The sequence below is a fragment of the Mytilus edulis genome, chromosome 1 (genome assembly GCF_963676685.1).
Source record: "Mytilus edulis chromosome 1, xbMytEdul2.2, whole genome shotgun sequence".
Classification (NCBI taxonomy): domain Eukaryota; kingdom Metazoa; phylum Mollusca; class Bivalvia; order Mytilida; family Mytilidae; genus Mytilus; species Mytilus edulis.
The window spans coordinates 92,445,773-92,468,963 of record NC_092344.1 but is presented as its reverse complement, the minus strand read 5'-3'; the positions used below and the strand labels follow the sequence as shown (position 1 = coordinate 92,468,963).

Below are 23,191 nucleotides of genomic sequence, written 5' to 3'. Positions count from 1 at the left end.
CAACATATTTGTAACGTTCGGAGGACATGTTTTTCAACAGACTGTCGGCATCCCTATGGGAACAAACTGTGCCCCTCTACTTGCCGACTTGTTTCTTTATTATTATGAGGCTGACTTCATGCAGGAACTTCTTAGGAAGAAACATAAGAAGTTAGCAATATCCTTTAACTCTACTTTCCGCTATATAGATGACGTTCTTTCACTAAACAATTCAAAATTTGGTGACTATGTGGAACGCATCTATCCCATCGAATTGGAGATAAAGGATACTACAGATACAGTTAATTCGGCTTCATATCTTGACTTACATCTAGAAATTGACAATGAGGGTCGTTTGAAAACAAAACTTTACGACACAAGAGATGATTTCAGCTTTCCAATTGTGAACTTTCCATTTCTAAGTAGCAACATTCCAGCAGCACCTGCATACGGGGTATATATCTCCCAATTGATACGATATTCCCGTGCTTGCATTTCCTATCATGATTTTCTTGATAGAGGGTTTCTGCTCACACGGAAGCTATTAAACCAAGAGTTCCAAATGGTGAAGTTGAAATCATCCCTTCGTAAATTTCACGGACGCCATCACGAGTTGGTTAACCGTTATGGAATAACCGTTTCACAAATGATATCGGATATGTTCCTTACGTCGTAACTACAATCCCCTTCCCTTTCATGAATGTGACCTACCGAATTAGACTATTTACCGGATTTGTAATCACATAAGCAACACGACGGGTGCCACATGTGGAGCAGGATCTGCTTACCCTTCCGGAGCACCTGAGATCACCCCTAGTTTTTGGTGGGGTTCGTGTTGTTTATCCTTTAGTTTTCTATGTTGTGTCATGTGTTCTATTGTTTTTCTGTTTGTCTTTTTCATTTTTAGCCATGGCGTTGTGAGTTTGTTTTAGATTTATGAGTTTGACTGTCCTTTTGGTATCTTTCGTCCCTCTTTTATCAAATTGTGTCCTCCAAGGAAAATAAAACTGAACAGCATCTGTTACTTATTTGAGTTTAAGTTATACATGTATATAATTATATTAAAAGATATAGATATGAAGATAAGGATGGCATGAGTGCCAATGAGACAATTTTTATATTTCCTGCCGAGGGAATGTTTCCATGTGCACTACGTGTAACAAAAATAAAAAAGTCAAACAGTTTGAAATTGTCAAAGTAACCTGCGATGAACTCTACGTAACTGATCAGTGACATTTTTAACGGTGTTTGTACACCAATCAACACTTTCATGGATTAATAATTCACTCATCACAAGACGTAAAAACTTACTTTTGTTTGTTCTATGTAAACGTGATTGTTATGAGATGTACATTTAAATTAATTTAATTACTCTGTATTTGAAACTTACCTATAATTGTTGAATTTACAATTCATAAAAGATAGGCGAAAGTACGAGAGCGACATTCAAACCCAAAAGTCGAAAATATACTGACAACGTCTTGGTTAAAACAAAAAGAAAATCAGACAAACGATAAAACAAAACACAAAAAAAAGTAAGACCGAGCAACACGAAAAAGCACAAGTATTTTGAAGTTCAATATTGTTGTTGACAAATTAATGGACAGTCGTATTATAAAAAAAATACCAACTCCTCAGAAACAGATGATACATATTTTGTCTTCTTTGTCGGCCTTTATCTACAAATATTTTTGATTTTATTGGGATTTGGTTCATGAACACGTACACAATTGCTATTATAATAGGTTATTTGTAAAGACGATGGTCGGTAATTCATTGTTTAATTGACACAAAAAAGAGAAGATCAATATATGTTTGTAGTACGTTTGTCTTTCGTTAATATGTTAATGAAAGGCAATAAAAAAAAAACCACTGCATACCACCTGAAATATAAACTTATCAATAGACGTTTAAGACTCATCCGAGTACTAGAGTGTCATGACCAAGTATCCGAGTATTAGACTTCAGATCTTTTGACATCCCTAATTATAATGAATGACCCGGATTTCAACGTAACAAATTCAGGTTAACAAATAGACCTGTATGGATACCTGGGATATTTAACTCTGGTATAATATATATATCGAATGAACTTAAGTACGCAGTAAGAATAAGTCTTATCTGTTAATAAGGCAAATGATACGATTCTACCTTGAACCGTTACATATTTAAATATTATTTTAATCCTTCTTTTTGTAATATTTTTAAGGTCTTTAGGATTCAGTTAAACAATTTAAACTTAATTTAACATATAGACCATATATGCTTTGAAATAAATTAAAATGTACATTTCGGCGCTCAGACTAATAAACAGCAACGTGCAGTTGACATATTTTTCGTTGTTTTCATCGTGTATATAAGTGCGTTTGAAAAATGCACATAGTTCGCAGAATCAATCGGGGTTCATAGAAAGACTATTGCATATGTATTTCGAAGAGTTAGCCTACGCAATGATATGGGATTTCACAAGTTTTCTTTTTCCTGTTAATATTATTTCACTTTAAATTTAACATAACACGTCATATCTTTATTAAAATATTTAAGCGTAATTATACTCTATAATTACTATTGACCTAGAGGGGGTGAAACTTGGCCTTTAATTCGAATATAGTAGTTGTTATTTTTTTTTAATCGAAATGTCAAACCTTTACAAAACATTTTTCATAGTGAGAATTTTCATTTTAAAAGCGTTATACACATTTCAAATATAGGAGTGGAATTAACCTAAATATTTTTGTAAGTATTTTTTAAATATGAATTGAAATTGGCATATTTTTGTTTTGTTTTCTCCATTTTAAATCAAACAATATTTAAAAATATTTGCGTAGGTTGGAAATAATTCTCATGTAAGTGAATTATTCGTTTCAATATAACTATTAAAACTTTCCAACAACGGCTAGCCTAAAGTAACACGACAATCAATATTTAATATGTTTTGGCCGATTTATTTACGATGGACTTAGAGTATATTTGAAGATATTATTTGACTACAGTAAAAAAAATTAACAGTTGAAAGAATCTTCCATAGGGTGATAGTGTAACCTCTAGGATACCCAGTTTTGTCATGATATATGTTTATGGTGCAGGTTTGGTATCAAATATATATAGGACAAAAAATCAGAGAATACAGATTAACAATTTTATGAGGTGTTCATTAAGGACTGTTCGTAGATAATGTTTATTTGTGATGACTTAAGCACAGGAAATGAAGTAAAAATTAAAATTCTAAAACATCGATACACTATTGCTTCAGTTTTAAAATATGAGCATGATATTTTTCTCTTTTCTTTAAATTCTATACGTTCATAATCTGTTAGAAGAGTGTTTTAAAGCTTATAGTATTTGTCAACATTGAAATGCACCCAAAGTTGAACTAGGTCAACTTTATTCGTTGACAGCTTTCTTAATTGCTTATTGAATTTCATTGCATATTTGTATTGAATAAAAAGATCAAAGTTCTTTCTAAATCAACTCCAAACTTATTAACACTGTTTGCAAATTTTACTCTATTGCTTTTATAAAAGAACTGTTGTGGGGAAGATAATCAAATTGCTGAAATCTATTTCATTGTTCAATTTTGGTAATCCTTGAATGTCTTTTATCCAAGCTGTTGCTTAGAACATGAATTGAAACAAAAAAAATGAAGTCCTGACTTATCGGCTGGTGATACCCTCTAGAAATTAAAACTAGACCAGCAGTGACATCGATCCAGTGGTTGTAAATAAACTCATCATAGATACCAGGATAAAATTTTGTATTTACGCCTTTTAGCATGTCGAAATGTCCTAATGTAATTTTTATTTGTGTATTTCTCTGTCCTGAATGTTCTTGCATTTATTTGTATTGTAATCCTGTCATGTAAAGTTGTCATTTTAGTGTTATATTTAGCATTGCCATTAAAGCGTGGGGTTTAGCTAGGTGCAAAACCAGGTTCAACCTACCATTTTTTCTTCAAATGTCCTGTACAAAGTCAGGAAAATGGCAGTTGTCATCTTAAATTTCGTTTCTGTGTGTGCTGCATTGTTGTTTTGATTTTTTGTTGCACTTCAGTGTTTCTGTTATGTCGTTGTTTTCCTCTTATAGTTGATGTGTTTACCTCAGTTTTAGTTTGTAAACCGGATTCTTAATCGATTTATGACGTTCGAACAGCGGTATACTACTGTTGCCTTTTTTTTCATTTGTCCATCAGAATTAATCTCAGAAGCTGTCTTTTTGTTTCCAAGTTCGCATGGATATTTAAGGTATTTAAGGTATTTAAAGGTATGCGAACCCTTTAACATATTCTTTTCAAGAAAGAAGGTCATCAGTATATCGAAAAAAGAAATTCAATGTGTTTTGAACTTATTTATCTTTATGAATGGTGGTTTTGCATAAGTGTTACAATTTAAAACTCAAGAAGTGGCCCCTAATTAGTATGAAATGGAAAATTAATAACCTTAGCTGTATTTTGCAAAACTTTTAAGAATTTTGATCCTCAATGCTCTTAAACTTCGTTCTTTATTTGAACTTTTTAACTTTTTTGGATCCGAGCGTCACTGATGAGTCTTTCGTAGACGAAACGTGCCTATGGCGTAAATACAAAATTTAATCCTGGTATCTATAATGAGTTTATTTGCATGTTAGTATATTTATTCTTCAAGTTCTGTAAGTATGTTGTTGATAAAACTCCTCCATTTGGACAGTTTCTTCTTCGTTGTGTATGCTACTGGAATCGGTGTTATTCTTAACACAGCAAATTATTTCACGAAATATTTAGGAAACCAGAGTAGGTAGATACCCCTGATTAAGATAAAACATTTATCAAATATATATATATATATATATGAAGGTATTATTTGACCCAGGAAAAATAAACCAGTTGTAAGAATCTTCCAAAGTCTGATAGTTTGACCTCTAGAATACCCAGTTATGTCATTGTATATGCTTTTTGTACAGTTTTTGTATCTAAAATACAGGAAAAGAATCAGTGAATACAGATTTACGATTTTCTTATTAATCCGTTAGGGCTGTTTGTTGATTAAGTCTCATTTTTGATGTCTTAAGCACAGAAAATGTATTCAAGGTTATAATTCTAAAATTTCGAAGCAATTATCTAAGTCTTAACGTATAAGGAGTGTATTTTTCTCTTTACTTTAAAATTCTATACAGACTATCAAGTTTTTTTAATTAAACGTAGAAATTTGACAAGCAATCACTCTCAGTTAAATAGACATACGAATCAGTAATGATTAAGATAATATAATTATCAAAATGAGGAAGTTGTTTTCAATTTTCTCATCCGAATAAACTTTGATCGTTTTGTAAGTTACTCATTCTCTTTTGTCCTTTTCTGTTTAGATGCAACAATGTAAGGTATTTATATGTTAATTGATAATTGATTGTTGGTGCCACTTTTATATATATTATGAATCATGACGCCCGAGTATTCAGGATAAAACCACCAGACATCGACAGAACAACTGACAGTCATATTCAATTTAAATCGTAGTCGAAACTCACAGCTCGTTCTTGAAAAGGTACTAAAAACTGTATCACAATTTGCAATGAGAAAAAGGAACATTTCATCATTTCTCAATAAATATCAATTTTGACACTTAACCAGTTTATATGACACAGCATACTCTCCCAAAAAAAACCGCAACATGTTAAAAAAAGCATCATCTTACATACAGAATTAAGCATTATATTTTACTGAAATTTGTCACAGTGGTTGTTCAGACTTTAAAATTTATGAGAATTAACCTCGTCAAAATACCTCAACGTTCAGGTGATCTCCCTTTAAGGTCAATTTATATTGTGACCACTTAAAGTATGTAACACAGCACAGACTCGTCTCTTCAAAAACTCGATAAATCGAATAACAATTTGCAGAACTCTCTCACATCTGGTGCATGATCCTGCTTCAGTTCTTGTAAATCTTGCGGCGCTGAATGCAACTGAGCATGCTTTTATCCGAATCACATAAAAACTCTTAATTTAAACATATTTATTTATAGTGGATCGGGAAACAACTTTTGCAACTTATATTATTCTCTTTCCACTTTGCAAATGCGAGTGCTGCCTTGAAGCGGCATTAGCCTGCTCTTTTTCGAAATCTACAAGGGTGTCTTGAACGTTCAAGAGATAAGGCTCTCTCTTTAACACGGGTCAGCCATTTATCGTGTCCTTCCGACGGACAACTCTTTTGGGATCAAATCTGTTTATATGACAACCAGAGGAGCACTGTTATGTGCGGCCTTCCGTTTCTTTACTTTATAAAGTCTAGCGATTGCATTCTGTAAATCACTGGCATGAAGATGACAGAGTACGGAATTCCGAGTATCTGTGTCTAGTCTTTGCATCTTTAAGTATGTTTGAGAATAATTTAATGATTAAATTCAATTAAGCATTTGGGTGTCTTTTATACCCATTCAACCAACAGACATGATTCGCACGTGCAACATTCCTAATTATTCCAATACGCCTTCCTTCTGCCACATTTCACACGCTAACTCGAAAGGCCACGTCTAATCAGTAACCACTATAAGGAGTATGAATTCAATTATCTGTCATTCAACATTTTAACATGACTATGTTTCAATGTCTCAATCATATTTTTGAAAATTCACAAATTGTTGTTGCGGTTTTTTTTTGGAAGTGTACAAAAGGACTTTCTTAAACTATACAGTCAATGTTGTTATATGTATCTTTACTGAAATTGATTAGGATATTTTAGTGTGTGAAAATAGTTAAAAAGAAAATATCACCGTAATAAGTATAATTATTAAATTTACTAATATTGTCTTTTGAGTTTTTAGCCAGTAATCAAACAGTCCTCTACAACCCTAATGATCTCTCTCATTCTAATGTTAGCTTGCTTAATTACTTTTTTTCTTATTTCTATAGAGCTTTATTTACATGTCTTCTAGTGTCACCGTTCTTTGTCGTCAGCTTTTACAAAGGGACCAATTGATATTCAAATAGTATCTATGTAAATTTTAAAAGCAATCACCTCATTGATAGTGCTATCTCGACTTTTTTTCGAGCAACAACTGGACAACTTTATTGCATTCGAAAATAAAATATCAGAAAGTATGCATAGCTAATCAATGGCCACATAATACTCGAACGAGGAAATATGTAGAATAATTTGTCTTAGTATTATTCTCAAAACGTGTTCAGATTCTCGTTATTAAGCTCATATTTATTCACTTACTCAGATCGTCTAAAAGGGATTTTAAATAATGTAGATTGCTTCTCTACCTCAGGAATAGATTATCTTAGCTGTATTTGGCCAATTTTTTTTGGAATGTTTGGTCGTAAATGCTCAACTTCGTACTTTATTTGGCCTTTAAAATGTTTTTATTCGAGCGTCACTGATGTGTCTTTTGTAGACGAAGCACGCGTTTGGCGCAAACAACTAAAATCCTGGTATCTTTGATGACTTTATTTTCAATTCATAAACTGTTCCATCTTGCTATAATAATCTTGCAATTTTTGTTCCTTGGGACAGACACGGTTGAACAATATTCGTCCACTCTTATTGACATTATTGGAATAAAATTGAGAATGGAAATGGGGAATGTGCAAAGAAATTATTGGAAATCTAGATTCAATGTCAAAGTTACAAAACTAAATAAAAAGAATTATGCAGTGTATACCATTAAAAAGTAAAATGACAAGAATACCGAAATCCGAGAAAAATTAAAAACGGAAATTCCCTAATAAAATGGCAAAATCAAAAGCTCAAACACATAAAAAAAATTGAATAACAACTGTCATTTTCCTTGGTACATTCATTTGATAATGTAGAAAATGTTTGGTTTTATAGGTAACACAATATATTTTTTCTTTAGAAAACTCGAATTCAAAAACGAATTTATCTGAGTTTTAAACATAATATTCGTTGCATCTTAAAAGAGAGTTGGAAAAAAATTGTCGATTTCTTGGAAATTTGTACACGATTTATTATATACCTTTTCAAAATTGAAATTTGTTGATAAAAGCTGACCGTAGATGGATTAGATATTTATTTTGGTCATATAAATATAGTTCTAATAAGCCTTGGTTTTCAAAGTTTCCCATACGAAAGTTGGTGCTTAAAGGGGCACTAGCTACGAGATATATAAAAAATCTAAAGTTTGATTTTTTTTGTTCAATCAATAATGAAAGTGAAATAGTGAAATAACAATTCACTTTTTGCAGCCAAAAAATTTCAATTTTGTCAAATTACGCTAAGAAACATTGATAATTACTAATTCACTTGCAAGTGAATGAGTCGACCTCCGTAATTCATGTGAACTTCAATTTAACCCCTAGCTAGAGATTGGCAACGCATGCATTGTACGTGTACTGGTTATTTAAAGAAAAAGAATGTCAACAATGAAAGTGAAACTACTGTAAATCATTTGATTACTAATTCGATGCACATCAAATCATTCTTATATGGTTAAAAACAATGAGAAACATCTATTTTTAATCTATAAAATAAAATCAAACAGACCTATAAAAATCCAATTGTACGTGTTAGTTTAATCTATTCATATCTTTATTTATGTTTACATCGCTACATGTCTACCCCATGCTCTGTAAACTATTCATTTTAGACTTTTGATAGTTTGGATAAATGTGTAACATTGTTATAAATCAAATATGAGAATTTGAGTCAAATCAGTGACCATGAATTTGACAGCTAGTGCCCCTTTAAGAAGCATCAAATTGATATTGTGTTATATTATTCTTTCATTATTAGAAAAAGGTTTAAAAAATAAAGATTAAAATCACAAAAATACTGAACTCCAAAGAAAATTCAAAACGAGATTTTCAAATGTAGAAAATGGTGGATTGAACCTGGTTTTATTGCGCTAAACCTCTCACTTATATGACAGTCGCATCAAATTCCCTTATTTTTACAACGATGCGTGAACAAAACAGACATAATCGGTAAAATAGTCAAAATATGGTTGCAGCAGTCATCACTGAGTTACAATCTCAAAACAAACAAACATTCACAAAAAAGCACACAAATCATCTATCAAATTAAAAACAAAGTTAATTGTTTAGCGTGTTCGGCGTCAGACAATGTAAACGTCACATAGGAAGAAATATAATCGTTCAATGTATATTCAAAACAATTTTAATTTCAAATGGGGAATGGTGGGGTGCAGGGTTAAAAAAAAAGTTATGTTAGAATTAATTTCAGAAACAGACCGAGATTTAAAATTATCCAATAGTTCTTTAGCATTTTATAACAAATGCTATAAATGTAAGGCATTTACTACAAATTCAAGGTCTACATAATATACTGTTTAGGGTTGAAGAAATTCTATCAAAAATATACCGAGCATTAAAGGGGTACTAGCTTCGAGATATATAAAAAATCTAAGGTAAGATTTATTTTGTTAAAACAATAATGAAAGTGAAATACTGAAATAATAAATCTCTTTTAGCAGCAAAAATAGTTCAATTTTGTCAAATTAAGCGAAGAAACATTGATATTTTCTAATTCACTTGCAAGTGAATCAGTCGACCTCATTAAATCCGTATTCATGTGAACTTCAGTTTAACCCCTAGCTAGAGATTAACAACGCATGCATTGTACGTGTACTGGTTATTTTTAAAGAAAAAGAATGTCAACAATGAAGGTGAAACTACGGTAAACCATTTGATTACTTATTCGATCCATATAAAATCATTCTTATACGGTTAAAAACAAAGAGAAACATATATGTTGAATCTATAAAATAAAATCAAACAGACCTATAAAAATCCAAATGCACATGTTAATTTAATCTATTCATATCTTTATTTATGTTTACATCGCTTATATAGTCATCTGAGGCCAAATTGATAGTTAATTAGATGGCGTCTGGACTAAAATCCACACGAAAAGAACCTACATATTAGCTACCCCATGCTTTATAAACTGTTTCTTTTGGACTTTTGTAGTTTGGATAAATGTTTTACATTGTTATAAATCGAATATGAGAATTTGAGTCAAATCGGTGACCATGAATTTGACAGCTAGTGCCACTTTAAAAAACAATGACATATTTCAGAAACTGATCTTGGCGATTAGGTAAAATAATCTACTCCGCATACCTAAGACATTTTTCATTGTAACCTGACCTATAAAGCGAAATTAATTGTACTGTCAATTTGTTTTGTTTGAAACATATCTAAACAAATTAAATAGTCTGCATACATTTCAATGTAACATGACCTTGTAAGTGATTTTTTGTAGTTACTTTTGTTTCATTGAAGGTCTAATTGATCTATATGATAATTTACTTTACAATCATGGCCGGATATTTTTAGCACGAGGAAATAATCTTGATTAAACTGCACATAATACTTGCATTATACAAAACCTAGTATATTTTTGGATGACCAAATCTTTACAACTGCTCGTATATACCTTAAATTGATTGTTGTTGTTCCGTACATTTTGTAATGTGTTAAATATTAATCTTTTTTATTCTTTTTATTATAACTTTTTAAATTACTCAACGACACAAAAGTCTAGTGTATGTAATTACCAGTCTAAAAAACTGTGAAACTTGTATCAATTATTGTAGATAAATGTCTGTTAATCGAGGCCAGTCTTTTAAAATTACTAAACACTGTTTACAGTACTTTTTGTATTTTGTTTTCAATCACAGTAATTTTGCAATTATATGCTTTCAAAATTGGTTTCGAAATAATTGCTTTAAAAGAAACTTGTTCAATAACAAAGCACATTGATGTTTTTCAGAATTACGTTAATTCAAAAGAATATCCTCTCTTCAAGATTTTATGTTTTAATTCGTTCTCACTGGGCATATACATAATTTGTCAGATTAACGGTATTCACGCTTAAAATTAACACCCACATAATGTATTCCATATGATAAAAAAAAAACGAACACCATAAGCCTGTAGCAAAATTATTAGATCCAATGATTTAAACATTGATGTGTTTCACATTTATCAATGTATTTTATAATGCAGAATAATCATACGGTATTGCCTGTACCAAGTCATGAATATGACAGTTGTTATTCATTTGTTTGACGGGTTTGAGCTTTTGAATTTGCCATTTGATCAGGGACTTTCCGTTTGAAATTTTACTCTGAGTTCAGTATTTTTTGTGATTTTACTTTTGAATTCAAATTTAGGTAACCGTAGTATGCCGCTGCTCAAAAGTCATAAATCGATAGAGAAAAACAAATCCGGGTTACAAACTAATTTCTAGGGAAACACATCAACTATAAGAGGAAAACAAACAGAAACACTGAAGTGAAAGAAAAAAAAACGACAATGCAGCCCACACAGAAACGAACTATAAAATACCAACTACCATTTTCCTGAATAAGTACAGACCATTTTAAGAAAAAATGGTGGGTTGAACCAGGTGAAATTATATCATAAACATTATATTATTCTCAATATCAAATTATAAAACGACGCCTTTTAATTAGCTTGAATATCTGTATAACATTGTTACATTTTTACAGTCAAAATGTCATTGTTGATGTTGAGAAACAAAATTAAGTAGAATCAAAAACTATACTATATTCAAATGCCACAAAAAAAGTTATTCACAAAGAATGTTTTACAAAAATATTTTTTATAGATTTAAGCTATGCAGTGTTGTTGACTTTGAATGGACGTTTTAAAAGGCAGATGGAATGGAAGGTATCCTGTACTATTGTCTAACTACGATTAGTTTATTTTGTAATATAGTACTTGGAAATGACTTTGATGCTAGTGCAGGTTGGTGAGATATTGACATAAAACACTTTTGGACAATTAGATAATGAAAAGTTTAATGTTAGTCATTCATACCTGATAATGGGTTTTTTTTTATTTTGTTAATAGCACCATGTTATAATAATTGATGTATTTAATTAATGAAATATGTTTTAAAAGGTGTTATATATATCCTATATATTTGCTTTAATAACAAATCTTTTAATTCCATTATCATCACAACTGATATCTTACTAACAATTTTATGGACAAATCCGCCGTCATTTGAATATAACTTTTGTTTTATTATCTTGTGACTGTTTAAAGCACGTAGGCAGCAACAGAACCAGGTTCAATCCACCATTTTTTCTTTCAATTTTCTGTACCAAGTCAGGAATGTAGCAGGGGTTTTTTGATGGTTCGTTCTATGTATATTGCATTGTCGTTTTTGGAGTTTTTTACACACTTCCGTGTTTTGTTGTTTCGTTGTTTTCCTTTTATAGTTGATGTGTTTCCCTCGGTTTTAGTTTGTAACCCGAATTTGGTTTTTATTCTGAATCGATTATTGACAGCGATATACTACTGTTGCCTTTATTTAACACCGTTTCTTGTGTGTTAAGTTGGATGGTTGTATTAATATAAATTGATGAAACTTTGGGCTTTACTGCTGATTCTAATATGACGTACTTTTTTCGCTTTGTGAATAAACCCATGCTCTAAATCCAATAAAATGTGTTTACACATGCGTATATTGAATACAGCAGAATAATGAATTTAATCAAATTGGTATGCATTTAATATATTTAATTAACTTAAAACATTTCCAAACTCATAAATGATGCACATGTTGTTACTAATTCTTCAATTATGGCTGTCTTGGTCTGCTATTTGAAATTGACATATTTGACCTAGATATGACAACCGTTCATGCTGGCTGTTCAAAACTTCTCCCTCTGAAAAATCACATTGCGAGTCGTTTGCTTTTTCCCAAAACAAAAAAAGGAGGTTCACGGAAGAGCCTATACAATCGCTTTATACTTAAACACATCGGACATAGAAATTACATTAATGGTCCTACTCAGAACCGAAATAACTGATGCAAGCTATACTTTATTGTAGTTGTAACAGGGGTAGGCATTATATTCGTGTTATTTTAGGCTTCACTATCGCTCGGGCAAAAATAATCACGAATATGATGCCTACCCATGTTAAAACTACAATAAAGTATAGCTTGAAACAATTATTTCTTAATTTGTGTACTATGCATGTTAAGTATTTTTTAACACGAGCACGTTGATGTGAATATTTAGTACATTACTAGTACATGTAAATATCATTGACAGGAAATGATACTGCAATCCATAATTTTTCCTGTTTTACATATGACTGGGAGGAATACGTCCTTTGCAGTTGGGATTATAATACCAATCTTTACAGTTCAAACGTCACAGTAAAATGGTAGGTTAATTTAACACAAGATGAGGGCCTCGGTATAAATATTCAGGTAAGTAATTTTTTTTTACATCAAATATATAAGACAACTATCTAAGGAGTAATTGCCATTGCAAATTACCATTATTTTATCATTTTTTTTATTTACCAATATTTTTGGTTTGTGCCTACTATCTAGAAACATAGCAGAAAAATAGATACTGTAAATAACAAAAATGATCAGCATGACAAACGAGATCTCCGAATAATTCAATATATATATAAAAAAAAGAAGATGTGGTATGATTGCCAATGAGACAACTGTCCACAAGAGACCAAAACGACACAAACATTAACAACTATAGGTCACCGTACGGCCTTCAACAATAAGCAAAGCCCATACTGCATAGTCAGCTATAAAAGGCCCCGATATGACAATGTAAAACAATTCAAACGAGAAAATTGTCAGTCTAATTGGAGTTATTGTTTTTAATTATAATTCCTACCATTTTGGTATGATTTCGTAGCATGTACACGCAGTTTCTTCAATCACACAGTCCATTAATATTTCCTCAGGCCAGACCTGCAATGTATGATACCAAAAATCACGATCATGACTGGGTACCTGAATCAAAACTTGTCTATCATAAGATCATCTTCGCCAATTTTTTTTGTTCTCATACAGGTTGGACATGTTACAACCTGTATGGATGACCATCTCTAATAATCTTGGATACCAGCAGCAGTTGTTTTACAAATGACTGTTCGGCTTGAAAGGTCAGGCACTCCTCACCACTATTGAGCGATCATGATTTCCAGTTTTTTTTAATATCTACCAAAGACGTGAAATTATGTTTTTTTTCAAAGCAGAACTGTCGGCTGATTTTAGTTCGAGATAATCCAGTCTGATGACAGCTTCGTTTTTATGTCTCGGAAAATGCAATCGGCGATATGTACAGTTGCACAGTTACTTGTATCTTGAAAAATGTACATCTTAACATTTGATTATTTTTTTATTATTATTATTTATTAATATAATTATGTTCTAAGGAATTTACTTTTTTGTTGTAAAGTGTATTATTTATAATTGTAAGTTTGTTGATCATATTAACTGTGTATAGTTTCTCTTTATTTCTTTAATACTTTTCATCATTACTGAAAAAAAAAAAGTAAAGGATAAAAATTGTCTTAAAGGCGATTAAACATGTGGTTCGATAAACAACTTGCGTCATGTTCATTTTATTTTTTTTGTTTCACACTTTGAACTGTTAAACAGAATATCACACTGATATTTGATATAATCTTAAAAAATTATAGATATTTAAAAACTTATCTCAGAATAAATTGTAGACTTTTGCAACAGCTTTTAAAGAAATTGAGTAAATTTGAACTTCATGTTATGTAATTTTGAATTCATTAACCGCACCATATTTAAGGCGCACGTATTCGTTTCGGTTTTTCAAGTCATGTGTGTTCATATATTTTGTAAATCATGTAAACTAATATGTCGAACATTTTTAAGGCACTTTTTGGGTTCATCAGTTCGGAACGATTGTCCAGATTTAGGGAATAAATCCTGTAAATGGATTATTGACAAAGACATAGACATGGACAGAAAATACAACGTGTGCATCGAGATATATCAGAGCAACAAACCTCACTGCGTTCTAGTTGATATTCAAAGTCTAGGTTGGTTAATTTTATGACCTTAAATAAAAGGAATAGTATTTACCAAAATGTGTTTAATCATAATCATATTCTTTTTATTTAACGCTGAAACAAACATGATAATATAATTAAAATTTAAATTAAAAAAATGGTAACTATACGATCTCTTATTGAACAAATATGATGGTTATAAAAACAAAACCCGCAGAAAGGTGTCGCATTTAAAGCCATTTTTTATATACTATCGGAAATTGAGACTTCCAGGCATAGCAGATCTAACCAAAACTACAGATAGACATTAATAACTGAACATGACAGATTTCAATTGTATTACAGTTTCCGAGATAATTGTCAGAATAAGGTCAAATGTGTATCAACTCTAACAAACTCGAACAAGAAAATGTAGATGAATTCATGAGGAAATATTTCTTTAATAAAATTCCAATAATCGAGTAACCATCAATGGAAAACATAGATGGACCAATAAAAGGATTTAATTCGGGAAATTATGTATTCGTTGGAATTTTTCCCGTTACGTTTCATATATGTCAGTTTTGTTATGATAAAACATTAGGTTAATTTAAAAAAAATATAAGAAAAACAGAAAGACAGATAGAACCATAAAACAAAACTTCAGATGTTGTCGATAGAAAGGACAGTCCACCACCAAATTGCACAAAACGCAGAACTTTTATATAAAGCAAAGCTACATGAACTGCTTTAAAAACAAAAGTCTAGGTGAATTTAGGAGGGTATGCAGTTCTAGTTATACCAGTGGAACTCGCCTTTTTGTTCGTAGCAAGAAAAGGGTATATTGATAAATCGCACACGGTCATTTCATTGTTGAGGAAAATATAACCAGATTGTGGCTAACATAATAATAATAATATAAGTTCGTAAGTCCTTTTATAACTGTCGGTAATTTATCTCACGCATGTATAGGCAGGTGTGTGCAGTGATTCGAGATCTTTAGCTAAATGTTAATATCCCGTTATTTATGTTATTGTTCTGCGTCTTATTATATTTCAGTTAAACCTAGTCCAATTCGTCAAATTGATGTTCGTGCTGTTAACTCAACGTCTGCAACTGTGCAATGGCCTAATAACAGAATATATTATAATAAGTCATTTCAAGTCCATATTATGAGGAGTGGAAACTTAGCAGCAAGGGTAAGTTATATTTGATATTTTTTTCATTTATGTCCGTCTTTTTAATATAACCAATGTATTTTAGTGAGATTTGCCTTATGTTAGAAAACTTCGGCAGTTTCTGTCAACATTAAAAATCGCATTGGGAAGACACATCTTAATATTATTCTATCTACACATTATAAAATTATGACAAAAGAGGGACGAAAGATACTAGAGGGACAGTCAAACTCATAAATAGAAAATAAACTGACAACGCCTGACTAAAAACGAAAGAAGACAAACAGACAAACAATAGAACACATGACACAACATAGAAAACTAATGAATAAGCAACACGAACCCCACCAAAAACTAGGGGTGATCTCAGGTGCTCCGGAAGGGTAAGCAGATCCTGCTCCACATGTGGCACCCGTCGTGTTGTTTATGTTATAAAAATACGGTAAATAGTATAATTCGGTAGGTCACATTCATGAAAGGGAAGGAGATTGTAGTTACGACTTAAGGAACATATCCGATATCATTTTGTGAAACGGTTATTTCAAAACGGTCAACCAACTCGTGATGGCGTCCGTAAAATTTACAAAGGGATGATTTCAACTTCACCATTTGGAACTTTTGGTTTAATAGTTTCCTTGTAAGCAGCAACCCTCTATCAAGAAAATCATGATAGGAAATGCAAGCACGGGAATATCGTATCAATTGGGAGATATATACCCCGTATGCAGGTGCTGCTGGAATGTTGCTTCTTAGAAATGGAAAGTTCACAATTGGAAAGCTGAAATCATCTATTGTTGTAAAGTTTTGTTTTCAACTGACCCTCATTGTCAATTTCTAGATGTAAGTCATAATATGGGGCCCACTTAACTGTATCTGTTGTTGTCTTTATCTCTAGTCCGATGGGATAGATGCGTTCAACATTTTGACCAAATTTTGAATTATTTAGTGAAAGAACGTCATCTATATAGCGGAAAGTAGAGGTAAAGGATATTGCTAACTTCTTATCTTTCTCCTAAGAAGTTCCTGTATGAAGTCAGCCTCATAATAATAAAGAAAAAAATCGACAAGAAGAGGGGGACAATTGGTTCCCATTGGAATGCCGAAAGTCTGTTGAAAAACACGTCTTCCGAACGTATCAAATATGTTGTCAAGCAAAAAATCAAGCATCTTGATAATGTCAGTTTCAGAGAATTTTTTGTTTGAATCAGAGTGATCCTTTACAAAGTAGGATTTATCCCTCCCTATGACAAGATACTTATATCTACGTTGGCCATTCTTTTTTTTTAACAAAACAATACCAACTCTTACAAACTGTATAATATCTTTTGTAATTATTGTGCATTTTAAATTAGAATAAGATGTTTCTTGGTTTATAAGTAAGTATAACAAAAATACCGAACTCCAAGGTACCGGTATATCTATAAAAGAACAAAAACACTGACAATATCAAACGTTATCATTCAACTGAACGAGTGTAAAAATGATATGTCAGCATTTCACACGAAATTAAATAACGAGGTATGTTATTTGCAATAAGTAGCTTTTGGCACTTCATACTTTTAACAATTTTGCTTGATATGTTTTGAAAAATCAAAGCAATGTAGCGGATTTCAATTCAATCAAAATATGAATGTAAACATTTGTTGAAAATTTGCGCATCCAAATATCATAATCAAATTAATTTGAATCAAAATAGCGCGTAATTATGTATGCATTTTCATAATAAGAAAGGAATATTAATTTGTGTAATTAATTAATTAAAATGTTTAGCGGTTTTACTTTCTTTTCCAGATAACATGTAATGTAACATATTCACCGAGTCAATGTTTTGCAAATGAATATGTCATTATCTGTTCTTCAAACCATACTTACTTCACTATAAACGGACGTTCTAATTATAAAACGAATGGATATGGCGTTATATGTTCTTCAAATAATATCAGCATCACTATAAACAGACTATCTAAGTATACAGAGTATGGTATGGTTATTTACAGTAAGCCTCTGGTTAATGGCTTCTGGAGTGAGGGGGTTTATACCTACCTGACGACATCTAAAGATGGTAGGTAGGTTAATGCTTTACATAAATCATCTATCATTTCTATAGGAAATCGGAAATTTTATTGTCTGTATAAAAAATGATTTACAAAATATAAATTTTTTAACTGTATTAGAAACTTAATATAAGTTGGACTGATAAAGTAAATCCATACGTATATAAAAAATACATATAATCTTTGAAATAAACAATGCATAATTTATCCCAAATAACTTAGACAAGATTTATAACGATTGAATTGATCCAAAATGGATTGTTAAAGCGGTCAGTGAATTTTGTCGTTAATTCTTCAACTCTTTACAACAATATCATGTTCCTGTTTTTAATAATGTCGCCGTACATCTGTCTGTGTAGTTGTACACGTGGAAACGAAATGTAATTATGTTGTATAATTTATTGACGGCTACAGGACACTATGAATTATCTCTTTTTCTATTTTTTTTTTCGAAAGTTGTGAACTATTTACAAAGTATTCATTTTCAAATAATGATGAACTTAAATTATTTTATTGTATTTCTATTATTTTTTTTTTAAATATTAGAATTGTTTGTTTATAATATAATCGTTTAACGTGGATATAAACGAGAACTTTTAAAAACATTATTTATTTTTCTTATAGTGCCATCTACACCACCATTGATTTATGATGGATATAATTCCGTTCGAACTAATATGTCGTCAAGCGAACGAACCATAACAGTATACTGGATGGTATATTTAAATAATCAGTTTTATATGATATTATCATATGTATGCCTGTAAGATGGTTTTCGAAAGCACAGAATGAGATTACTACAGTTTTAGTTGCTTTTCCTTATCTGAGAGATATACATTTATATGCGAGGATAAATTGTGCACCTTGAAAAGTTTTCATCTCTCAAACAAAAAAAATAAGAAAAAAGTAAATTCACAAAAATACTGAACTCCGAGTAAAATTTAAAAACGGAAAGTTCTTAATCAAATTTACAAACAATATAAATCAAGAAATTAGGGATCTAGCAATATTTCAAACGGGTTTGAAGTCGATTTCTGATATCGTTATTACAAATGTGAAAGACAAATTAAACATCGTGTTTTTTTCTGGTACTTAACAGGAACTTACTGAGCGAGTCAGGAACCTCATAATTCAATTTTCGGATACTGTTCAGCATAAGAACTACTGATATTTAAAAGTGTTTATTGTTCATAGATATAGGAAGATGTGGTGTGAGTGCCAATGAGACAACTCTCCATACAAATAACAATTTAAAAAGTAAACAATTATAGGTTAAAGTACGGCCTTCAACACGGAGCCTTAGCTCACACCGAACAACAAGCTATAAAGGGCCCCAAAATTACTAGTGTAAAACCATTCAAACGGGAAAACCAACGGTCTAATCTATATAAACAAAACGAGAAACGAGAAACACGTATATATTACATAAACAAACGACAACTACTGTACATCAGATTCCTGACTTAGGACAGGTGCAAACATTTGCAGCGGGATTAAACGTTTTAATGGATCCAAACCTTCTGTTTATCTTAACTTTATTGCGTTCACATTCTACTATTTTATTTCATTTTTGCAGCCATTGAATGACGAAAACTGGAATGGAGAAAACATTTTATTCAAAGTTGAAATATTTGCGAATGATAGTTTAATCGAAAGTAAAGAAACAGAGGAAGCTTTTGTCAGTTTTAAAACAAGTGATACTTTTCAACTTGCTATTTTGGTATGGTCAAAAAACGAAATGGGATTGTCGCAACAAAATTCTAGATTATTGGTAGGCAAAGGAGGTATAAATAATTCTTATATGAATGAATTACGAAACCGAAGTTCATCGGAAGGTACTTAGTTAAATAACATTCAGTATCAAATTCACTCATAATACATGATGGTCTTGAAGTATAGGTTATAGGTACTGACGTTGTTAATTATGTGTTAAAGTGTTCTTTTTATTTGACTTTGTATGATTCTATCCTTTACTGTTTGGTCAATTTTTGTAATACCCCTTTTGCGTGGCTCGGTATTTATAATCCCATCATTGTGTTCTTGTCATTTTTTTTCGTTTGTTTCATTTTTGCTTATTATTTGTCTTTAGAGTTTATACACGCCGTTTTGTAAAGAGATTAAGATGATAACACAGTGTTGACTGCAGTACTCACATTTCTGACATTCTTACCTATAAGCCTGTTTTGTTTGCTCAAATATTTTTGTCAATAAAATGGTTACGCGCCTATCATACAAATAAGACGTTAAGCTAGATATAAAACCAGGTTTAATTCACCATTTTCTCCATGAGGAAATACCTGTTAGGAGGTTCTTTTCCATTCATTTTATATGTTTGGGTTTTTGAATTTATTTTTCGATATTTTTGTTATTTTGCTTTTTGAAATGCAATTTTGGAAATATTTGAACGATCGCATGATTTTCTAATTTCATTTTGATGAGCGTGGAATTCAAATTAATAATTATCAATGCTTTCTTTCTGTCATGTAGATTAAAAAAAAAATCTTATACACGGATTTATAACTTCTTTTTTTTCAGATTTAATACACAACGCTGTGATGGTCGAAGTTGGTAACCAAATGTATGACATCTCATGGTTACCCTTAACCCATAAACATGGTGTGAAATACTCTTTATTTTGGTGTGAACAGGCATTTAGTTTGGTCTGCAAGGTAATATTATATAATTATAACTATAAACTTTTCATAGATATAGATAAAAGACATGTTTTGTTTGTTTAGGTTGCTCACCCAATGTTGTCAATATTACTGCACTATAAACAACTTTCATATAAGTGGAACGTTAAAAAAACTAGGTCTAACCTACCATTTTCTTCGGAAAAAAGTGTGTACCAAATAAGAAAAATTACAGTAGTTCACTTTTTGTTCCCATTACTAAGTCTAACTTTTTTGTTATGGGCTAACTCTTTTTTTGAATTTTCAATGGAGTTTGGTTTAGTCCAAAATATCAAACAGTATGCCCCTTACTACTACAAATGGTAAGCAACAACAGGAAAATCGAATTACTCACAAATCTAGCAATTCTTTATCAGTTTTAAATTATTAAAAAAATGAGCCAGATAAAAATATTTTCTAGTTTCGAATGTTTCTTTAATTCAAGTTCGCTATGACATATGAGATAATATTTGATCATTGGATTACAGGACACTATCAATTTAATACCCAAAAGTTAAAGATTTGGCACGATACTATATCGTTTTGTCTTTGAGATGATTTTGTATGAATTCGACCTGATTACTGCAAAACGTCAGTCGATCAATACTCACTATAATAACAAAATATTTTTTTAGATCAAATACCGATCATATAACCTTATATGGTATTGATAAGAAAGTCCAGACTTTTAATGATATTATAGTTTTTGTTTGCATCCGTGTCTTTTTTCAACACATAAGATTTTTAAATCCTGGAATGTTGGATTTTTTGGTAAAGCAATGTAATAAATTTAATTAGTTTTTTAATTCCCCTCGTTCAAATAAACTAATTTATGTCTGAGTCTATTTAATATATTGTATAGACATTATAAATAACCTCTTAATGCAATTGATTAGTATCTCATACAATTTATTAAGTTTTAGATCTTGTCAGGCGACGTTCTCTTTCATCATACATTGCAAAAGACTAGTAAACCCTGAAATAGACAATAATAGTATAGAAATTTGACACAATATGACTTACTAACTGCCAAATGCAAGGCTCTGGTCAGCACTGTTTCTGTTTCGTGACAACTTTTTTTACTGCTATTATATTAAGAGCATACGATAAGTTTTGATCCCGTATTTACATTTTGTTAAAAATTTCCATATAGACTATTTTTTACCTGATTGAATCAAATGTGTAATAAAAAAATATACCTTCATGACTACTTTTTCAATAAAATGAGGTCGAAATTTTGTATATTTGCTCAAAATTCGGATTAGTGGCCGTATTTTCCCTTTTGAAAAAAAGACATACCTTTTTTTTTGTTTTAAAAAATTGTTTTTGGTTAAATAAAATTGAAAATGGAAATGGGGAATGTGTCAAAGAGACAACAACCCGACCATAGAGATTTAATTTGTTATTTCTGTATTTTATAAGTATCCTAAAAATGTATACATATTTTATTCAGAAATAACTCATATTTATCAAATGTTCATGAATGTAGAAAAAACATCATTTTTTGCTGTATATCTATCAAATTTTAAAAAAAAACAACTACTATTTACGTTTTCATGAAAATTGGCACACATAATCTTCTCGCGTAATCAAACCAAATGGCATTTTAAGAAAGAGGAGTTCATGAATTCGTTTTCAAGTTAAATAAGTTCAAATGATAAAAATCAGTCGAAAACTGAATCTTTTCCTGATTAGTCATAGTTTGACGTCGCGAAAATATCAATTAACGTTAGCAACGTCATTACCTCCCCTGTAGCTGTATCGTATGCCCTTAAGTGAATACACTATTTGTGTCCTTTTAACTTAAATCCAAAAAAAGTTTTAGGGAGTTTGTCATTTATTTTCTTTTAAATAAAAATTACTCGAACACATCCGCGATATCGCGGGTATTAAGAGCTTGGTTGAAAGTATGTAAACTGTTGTAGGATGACTTTTTGTAAAAAAAAATATGTCTGGAGAATCTTAGAAAAGGTATCAAACTGAGTCATAAATAAAGGCAACAGTAGTATACCGCTGTTCAAAACTCATAAATCCATGGACAAAAAACAAAATCGGGATAACAAACTAAAACCGAGGGAAACGCATTAAATATAAGAGGAGAACAACGACATAACACTAAAATGTAACACACATAGACAAAATCTCACGAGAATAATATATATAACATCAAAACCAAATACATGAATTTGGGATAGACAAGTACCGTGACACGTCTTATCGCAATGTGAATTTACACTCAAAAATAAGAGAAAACAAACGACACAACGTTATAATGTAATACACACAGAAACGAACTATAATATAACCATGACCATATTCCTGACTTGGTACAGGGCATTTTTAAAGGAAAAAATGGTGGGTTGAACCTGGTTTTGTGGCATGCCAAACCTCGCACTTTTATGGCCATATGAAATATAACATCAAAATGACAACACAGGACTACCATATAAATAAATTGGAGAACACAATTGACAAAGAATCACACGAACAACAGCCAACAAAAGGCAACAAGTTCAAAATTTTAATACGC

The 23,191-nt window shown here is 31.1% G+C and overlaps 1 protein-coding gene across 2 annotated transcripts in view; it reads left to right on the top strand.

Annotated features, from left to right (window-relative positions):
• The first annotated feature begins 2,546 nt into the window (after nucleotides 1–2,546).
• Nucleotides 2,547–23,191, top strand: part of LOC139495353 (uncharacterized) — a 36,379-nt gene continuing 15,734 nt past the window's right edge. The window contains exons 1-9 of one of the 2 annotated variants that reach the window (XM_071283658.1): nucleotides 2,547–2,715; nucleotides 11,573–11,712; nucleotides 13,032–13,146; nucleotides 14,642–14,808; nucleotides 15,817–15,956; nucleotides 17,727–17,997; nucleotides 18,614–18,705; nucleotides 19,566–19,773; nucleotides 20,525–20,658. In XM_071283658.1, the coding sequence (XP_071139759.1) occupies nucleotides 11,628–11,712; nucleotides 13,032–13,146; nucleotides 14,642–14,808; nucleotides 15,817–15,956; nucleotides 17,727–17,997; nucleotides 18,614–18,705; nucleotides 19,566–19,773; nucleotides 20,525–20,658 (1,212 nt within the window). In that variant the 5' untranslated portion in view covers nucleotides 2,547–2,715; nucleotides 11,573–11,627. Of the gene's footprint in view, nucleotides 2,716–11,572; nucleotides 11,713–13,031; nucleotides 13,147–14,641; nucleotides 14,809–15,816; nucleotides 15,957–17,726; nucleotides 17,998–18,613; nucleotides 18,706–19,565; nucleotides 19,774–20,524; nucleotides 20,659–23,191 lie in introns of those variants that run through there. The other variant, XM_071283667.1, reaches the window with a different exon arrangement.